Source organism: Chinchilla lanigera, unplaced genomic scaffold (assembly GCF_000276665.1).
Source record: "Chinchilla lanigera isolate Chin_1 unplaced genomic scaffold, ChiLan1.0 scaffold00013, whole genome shotgun sequence".
Taxonomy (NCBI): domain Eukaryota; kingdom Metazoa; phylum Chordata; class Mammalia; order Rodentia; family Chinchillidae; genus Chinchilla; species Chinchilla lanigera.
Genome location: NW_004955414.1, coordinates 32,972,305 through 32,979,802, shown reverse-complemented (window position 1 = coordinate 32,979,802; position 7,498 = coordinate 32,972,305). Strand labels below are relative to the sequence as shown.

At 44.9% G+C, this 7,498-nt stretch overlaps 1 protein-coding gene and 1 long non-coding RNA gene across 3 annotated transcripts in view; both read left to right on the top strand.

Annotated features, from left to right (window-relative positions):
- The window catches only part of LOC106148026, a 6,266-nt gene extending 1,607 nt beyond the window's left edge, over window positions 1-4,659 (top strand). The window contains exons 2-3 of the long non-coding RNA XR_001233134.1: window positions 953-1,085; window positions 2,955-4,659. This is a non-coding gene — a long non-coding RNA (uncharacterized LOC106148026). The remainder of the gene's footprint in view (window positions 1-952; window positions 1,086-2,954) is intronic.
- A 1,580-nt stretch (window positions 4,660-6,239) lies between these two features.
- Window positions 6,240-7,498, top strand: part of LOC102016696 (serum amyloid A-4 protein) — an 8,280-nt gene continuing 7,021 nt past the window's right edge. The window contains exon 1 of one of the 2 annotated variants that reach the window (XM_013511903.1): window positions 6,240-6,776. In XM_013511903.1, the coding sequence (XP_013367357.1) occupies window positions 6,547-6,776 (230 nt within the window). In that variant the 5' untranslated portion in view covers window positions 6,240-6,546. Of the gene's footprint in view, window positions 6,777-7,110; window positions 7,222-7,498 lie in introns of those variants that run through there. The other variant, XM_013511902.1, reaches the window with a different exon arrangement.

Genomic DNA, 7,498 nt, shown 5'->3' with positions numbered 1-7,498 from the left:
GTTTTTCTCCGGTACCGGGAACCGAACTCACGACCTTGCGCTTGCCAGGCAGGCGCTTTTTGCCGCTGAGCTAAATCCCCAGCCCCTGTGATGTATCTTTTACCATAATAATTTTTTTTTTTTTTGTGTGTGTGTGTGTTTTTTTTTTCTCCAGTGCCGGGAATTGAACTCATGACCTGGCGCTTGCCAGGCAGGCACTGTGCCGCTGAGCTAAATCCCCAGCCCCCATAATAAATTTTTAAATGTAGACTTTCACCAAATAGTTTAATCACACTTCATACACCCGTGCTTCAGTGACCTCTGATCCTCAACCCTCATGCCACTCCTTCTGCTGTGCATGTTTCTGTCTCACATGACAAGCGGTGAGACAGTGACCCTCCAAGGTAATGCAGCACAAAGAGCTCTCCCCAACTTGCACCTGCCTGGGAGCCTGGCACTTCCCCAGACGGGCTGCCACTTTATTGTAACAGAAGCTATCCTCTACTGCCCTGTTACAGCCTTCTTAGAGTTTGCCCTTTAGTTCCTAACATGAAAATACTTTCTTCCCACTCTGTAGGTCTTAACAATTGGCATGAGAAAGTAGAAAGTTCCCTATGCTGCCTTACCCCACTCAGAAGTCAACATAACTAATACATTTGTTAATCGGCTGAGCAACATGAGCAGGGGATTTCGGTAATTAGAGTTAAGAATTTAGTCCGTTCGTATTGAGTTCTGGAAGGTGTCATCCAGGAAACACAGATTGGGAGGTCTAAGCTGTCATGTCTGTAGCTCAGGACTTTAGATATTAGCTAAAAGGGACTTACTTTCTAAAGCAACTTCTGTCTGCTCTAGCAGGGCCCATCCTAAGTCAAAGACTGGGAAAGCCAAGTCCTGGCTGCAGAAGCCCCTGCAGACCACATGCTTCCCAGAAACCCTGGAGACAGCATTGTCCTGCTCCTTCCTACCTTTCCAGCCTCAGCTCTGCCAAAACTGACCAGCAGGGAGGCGCATCTGAGCTGGAGCCTGCCAAAGTGGAGCAAAGGGGTCTTGTGTCTCATTGTGCAACTGAAGACAGTGACCTGTGGATGAAAAACACACGGAGTCCGGTACATTTTCTCTCGCAATCTTTGTTATCGGGATGACCTGGGGGGACCTTCCCAGGCATCAAGCCTGGCTTCCTCTCTGCCTGTGACCCCAGTGGGGAAGGCTCAGGGTAAACACCAGCCTCTCCTCCTGGCAGCTAGGGACCAGCAGCTCTGCTCCACCAAACGTCAGGCAAACGATGAATCCAAGGAGAGATTTAAAAAATTCTTATTCTGTTTTCTCTTGCCCCATAAGATTGTGATGTCCTTCAAAAATAATTATCTTGTTTTGTGTTTATCCCATGTGAAGTATGTACTGGGCAGATAGAAAACGTGTGTGTGTGTGTGTGTGTGTGTGTGTGTGTGTGTGTGTGTAATATAGGCTCTTCTAGAAAGTGACAATCAAGTCTGAAGTCCCTGCTTCTCCATCAGTGTCATCTTCCTGTCCTCTGAGACCTGCTTGGTCTGATGGGATTCTAATGGGGTCAGAATTGAGGGCTTGTGGCTCCCAGCAAGGTCCTATTGCAAGGCTTCAGAAGGGAACCACTCATAGCTAAATCCAGGAAGCAGCCTGTATATCCATCAACACATGATTGGAGATATAGTATCTATATATGATGGAATACTACTTGGTGATAAAGAGCACAAATTTCAGACATTTGTAGGAAAATGGATGCTCATGGAAAATGTAATGTTGAGTGAAATAAATCAGGCACACAAGCTTAAATATCATGTAGGATCTTTTATCTGAGTAAGGCAAAGTACACATAAAGAGCACAGTAAAGAATGAATAGAAGGAGACCAGGGGATAGATCTCCTGCAAGTGGGAAGAGTCCAAGAGAATGCGGGTGAAAGGGGGAAGGGAGGGGAAATAAACAGAATAAAGATATGCATGTCTGGAACCTAAAAACCTTGATGCATGTAAGCATTTTATGTCATAAACATGACATAAGATGACTACTATCATTAAGAATGAAAATGGGGATAGGGAGGTGGGAGGGAAGAGGAGAGGGATTAGAAAAAGAATTGAGCTGTGTAATGTACATGTACCCATCCCCTGCCTATACTGCAAACATGTACTAATAAGAAAACATTTAAAAAACATTCTAATAGAAGTAGAGGAAATTAACAACCAGGCTCTTTAAATATAGTTGCTAAGCGGGGAGGTGGCCATTGTGTGTGTGTAATGTGTGGGTTCCTGACCTTTCCCTTCCTGTCAGCATGGTGAAGCAACTCAGTGCATACTTTCTGCCCCTTGATCCTGGCAGTCAGGAGCGCTGGTGATTCATTAGGTAAGGAACAAAGGGACAGCCTTCAGGGTTCGCTCTGGGTGCTGTGCTGGGTGGCAGCCAGTGTCCCGAGTTGTGCGGCCCTGTATGGCACAGTGCCCCAAGTGCTCATGGGAACATTTATTTACTCTTACTCAATAGAGTAGTTGGCAGTGCAGAGGCATAAACCCAGCTTTACGTAAGGCCAAATCTTGCCAAAGACTGTTATGCCCACGGGAAATGTAATGTTGTGTGAGATAAATCAGACACACAAGCTTAAGTATCATGTAGGATCTTTTTTGGTCCAGAACTGATGGGCTCAGAATTGAGGACTTGTGGCTCCCAGCGAGGTCCTATTGCAAGGCTTCAGAAGGGACCCACTAAGATTCTCATAGCTAAATCCAGGAAGCAGCCTGTATACCCACCAACAAATGACTGGAGATATGGCATCTCTATATGATGGAATACTACTTGGCGATACAGAGCACAAATTTCAGACACTGGTGCTTACCACTGTCTAAAGTTCAGTTGCTGACAATGTCCGGGACGGAAATCTCTCCGGAAATCACCTGGAGAGCTTTAAAAATGACAGACTCTTGGTCCCTTCTCCCTCCTTGTCCCAAAGCCCGAGGAACTGGCCTGAGGTGTGGCTTGGACATTGCAACTTTCAGCATCTCCACAGCGGCGCAGAATACCCAGGTATGGCTGAGAACCATTGCTCCAGGACATGCCCAAGCAATCACCAAGTCAGAAGGGTCTATTGAAGGGCCAGAGGCACTCAGGTCTCAGAGACATGTGCTCCCTTTGTAAGAGTCCCTGGGGTCAGGGGAGAAGAGCTCCCTGTCTGCTGCCTTGCTCTGACCCCGCCACCTCGCCCCTGGAAGGTCCTAAGGGTATGCAGCTCCATTCAAGAACCGTGCTTCGGGACCAGGGGCAGTGTGCTGGCCAGGGGACATTTGCAATGTCTGGAGATGTTTGGTTGTCCTACTGGAGGAACATGCTGCCGGCACCTAGTGACAGAGGCCAGGGTGCTGATTAACACCCTGCAGTACGCAGGACAGCCCTACAAACAAAGAAGCATCGGGCCAACACTTCAATGTGCCGAAGGAGAAATCATGTTCTGTAATGAGACCTCTCTTCTCTCCTTTAAACGTTTCACATCTAAGCAAGGTACAGCTCACAGCAGCACAGCGGGCACCCAAACACAGCGCAAGTGTGTCCTTATGGCCCTCATTAAACTTCCTTGGAGAACCTGACTAGGATTAGGGAATGTTCTTCAACCTGTGGTATCTCGGTTTGCTATAATCACAGGCTGAAATCTTGATGAGGTGGGCAACTTTGTTCCACCATTCGTTCTCTGCCCTGATGTTCGGCCTCCCCTCAGGCTCACAGCAGTGGGACAAAGCAACTATGGAACAAATTCTCTGAAACTGCGAGCCAAAATAAATCCTCTCTTCTCTTGTTTATCTAAGATATTTTTGACTGTGACAGAAAACTTACTCATATAACTAGTAATAAGGTGTACTACTAAGGTTAGTAAACAGAGGAGTAAACTTAAGAAAGGTCCCCCTAGAGGTTGACCTGTGGGTCTTGTTGGAAATTCTGTGGCTCATTGGGTGGCAGAGAAAGTTTGTAGGGTGCCACAGCTGAAGCAGATGAACTCTATAAACAGGCATGGGGATGCATGCTTATAATTCCAGCACTCTGGAGGGCTGAGGTAGGAGGATCCCAAATTCAAACCCAGCTTGGGCATCTAAGCAAGACCCTTTCTCAAAATAAAATTAAAAAAAAATAGAAAAAGGTTGGAAATGTAGCTTAGTGGAAAGGCTCTGACTTTAACCCCCTGTACCAAAAACCAAACAATATGGACTCCATGCAGGTGGCAGTGGGACTTGACAGGAAGCTGTCCAGGAGTGCAGAGGGATTTCCTGGGAACGGAGCCAGGGCCCCTGCAAACCTACTTGGAAGACGCCCATGTGGGAATGGCAAGTAACATGCCGCTGAACTCCCCGAGAAGACAGCTGTGGAAGGCATGGCTTTCTAGAGTGAGCTGTATGCCCCCTAAATTTATGCGTTGAAGCTCTGTTCCCCAGCGTAGCTGTATTTGGAGGAAAGATGGAATTACAACTAAATGGGGTCAGAAGGGCTGAGCCCTGAATTGGTAGCACTTATCAATGGCGACACTATTCTAGAGGCCTCCTCTGACAAAGATGAGCACCACGCACAGTCAGCAAAGGAGAACTGCTGAGAAGGCCAGCTCCAGTGCCACAAACAGGATGCAGAAAGGGGCACGTGTGGGTTCAAGTCAATAAATTGATGACTGACATATATTTCTACTTTGTGAAGAGGATTCTTAAGGAGAGAAGGTTAATAAAACTACATTTGCAGATGAAGGACCAATGGGTTGTGAAGTAGGAGAGAAAATTGTTGATATAAAGTTCCCATCAGAAGGAAAAGGAAGTTTGGAAAGTTGGAAGCTGAGTGTATTCCAAAATAAGACATAGGCAAAATGCATATACCGACAGGGACTAGGGCATCAGATGGGCGTGGGAGAGAAAGCTCAAGGTACTGCTGAATTTAAGTTTCAGTGTAGTAAAATCTGATGATGCAAAAAGTGTCTAAATAGTGTAATGATGATATTTGTTTTTTCTTTTTTTTTTTTTGTCTTTTTGAGGCAGGGTCTCGCTATGCACTTCAGGCTGGCCTTGAGCTTACTTTGTAGCTCAGGCTACAAAGGCTCAAACTCTCAACGATCCTCCTGCCTCAGCCTCCTGAGTGCTGGGATTGCAGGTGTGCACCAGTACATCCCCTGTTCTTGCCACTTTCTGAAGCAGTTCTGGAAGTTCTCCTTCATGAGTGTCTTTACAGGGTGTGATAAAAGGTACAGTGAATGCTGCTGCTGAATGCCATCTAATCGCAAGGCAGGCTCTTATAAACATGACGGTATGTCCTCATCCACATTATTCAACAGGCGTGGTGCTATGTGCCTTCTGCTTCTTCTCCAAGGTCAAAATGACTAACTCAGCTAACAAAGGTAAATGTTTTGAATTGATTCAGGACACTGAGGCAGCCATGACAGTGTAACTAAAGACACTCATGGAAGAGTGTCTGACTTCAATCCAGGCCAGCCCCAACTACACGGCAAGACCCTGTCTCAAACAAACAAACAAACAAACACACAAGCAACCTCTTGCAAAATGATAAATAAAAATCCCACAAACCAATAGGAAAATGATTATTTTTCTATGAAGATATAAATTTATAATGCCTAGAAAATGCAAACTGGTCTTAAACAGAAAGACGTAAAACCAAACTCATAATAAGTGAAATGTAAATTAAAATTCAGCTGTTATATTTCATTTATATTTCCAAATTTCAAAACCCAGAAGGCTTAGTAAGAGTGCTGTGTGGCAGTTGGTGTAGGACCAAGCACTCTGGTTTCTGGTGAGAGTTCACAGTGTTAGAGCCCTCATGGAAGGTAATTTGCACTGTCCATAAAATTTTATACACACACACAAGTCAAAACAAAACAATTTATAACATCTCATATCTTTTCACCATGTAAATTATGTAGGAATGTATTCTAGAGACATATTTGTACAGAGACAGATAAATAAGGTTAATAAATACAGCACAATTTGCAACAGCAAAATATTGGTAACAGTCAAAGTAGTCATCAGTTTTGTTTAAATTACGGCTCATGTACATAATGGAATAGTGTGTAGCTATAAAAAAGCAACAAATATGATTTGGAAGGACCTCGAAGACATAACTTTCAAAAAGTATAGAACAACATTTTTTTTGAAAAGGGAAATTCTGTCTATCTTCTACCTATGTATCTATGTATTTATGTATCATCCTAATATTTGAATCAGACCTGACCCCCCACCCCCGACCTGCTTGTCAGCAGAAGCACCGCCCTCTGTAGGGAACTCAGTTCCGCACCGCATGATGTCTGAAGGAGACAAGATAAGAGGAGAAATTTTGCAGGTCCTGGGCCATCTGGCGCCATCTGGAGACACCTGAAAATTTACCCCAGACGCTTCAAGGACTTTGCCCACTGAGCTGCGTGACAGTCGGGGAACTTTGACCACAGATGCGTATTAAAATTTTCTCACTTAATGTCCCCTGCCTCCTTTCCAACCCTATAAAAGCGACACACTTCTCTTTGTTTCCTGTGGACGGCCTTTCCAGCCTCTGACTGCCTGCACCCAGGCATGATAAACTGTACCCCATGTTGCCTTTACACAAGCCTGGTGGTCTCTGCTGTCCCCCCGTGTGTTACACTATCATCTCTCTGTCTAATCAAGTCCACTGCCTCGCTCATGCTTGATCTCCCTGTTTATTCGCCTCTGTTCTCACAGAATCCTTACCTCATCCTACGACTGGTAGAGGCAAATTTCGCTTGTCCTGGGTCCTTACATTCCCTAGAGAGAAGTCACAAGAGGTGGGTGGACCTCTCTTTTGCTAATAATATTGACTACCTCTGAGAGCATAATATCTGTGTGCAATTTGGGGGGAAAGATCTTCTTTTAGACAGGAATGAGAATGATTACGCAGAGGGGAGAAAGGTGCATGGCCCCCTACACTTGATTTTACAATTCTTCTCTGTGGTACTAGGAAACTGAAAGTGGGAGAGGGTGGCAGCCAGGAAAAACTACCAGAAAGAAATAATTTGCATGACCCTATTTGCAGCACTACTGGGGAGAAGGAGACACTGTTACTTAACATGCGTGTTATTTTCTGGGAAGGATTACGCAAGAGGGATTTTGCCAACACAGGTTGTTGGATATAAGACCGCTCTTTCCATTAATGCTGAAGCTGGGAGATTCCAGCTGGCGCTTCATGGCTCTCCCTTCCCTTGGAATTTCAGCAGGAGAAAGGGTCACAAGGTAATCCTTTTCCAGGAAGACATTTCTCTTGTTTTACTCTTAAGATCCATCTCATTGCATAGTTGGCAAGTTCCAAGTGGGAAGAAATTGTGTTTTCAGTGTCTTCATGGAGTCAGAACTGAATAGAGTTAGCAACTCAGGAGATGTTTATTGCTTGACTATGCTCTATTAGGTGCTAATGGGCCACAAACCAACAACATTTTGAATCCTTCTTATTTTTTTCTAGAGCTCTGGCTGAGAAGTAAGGATTTGTGTTTGTTCTTTTTTTTTTTTTTTT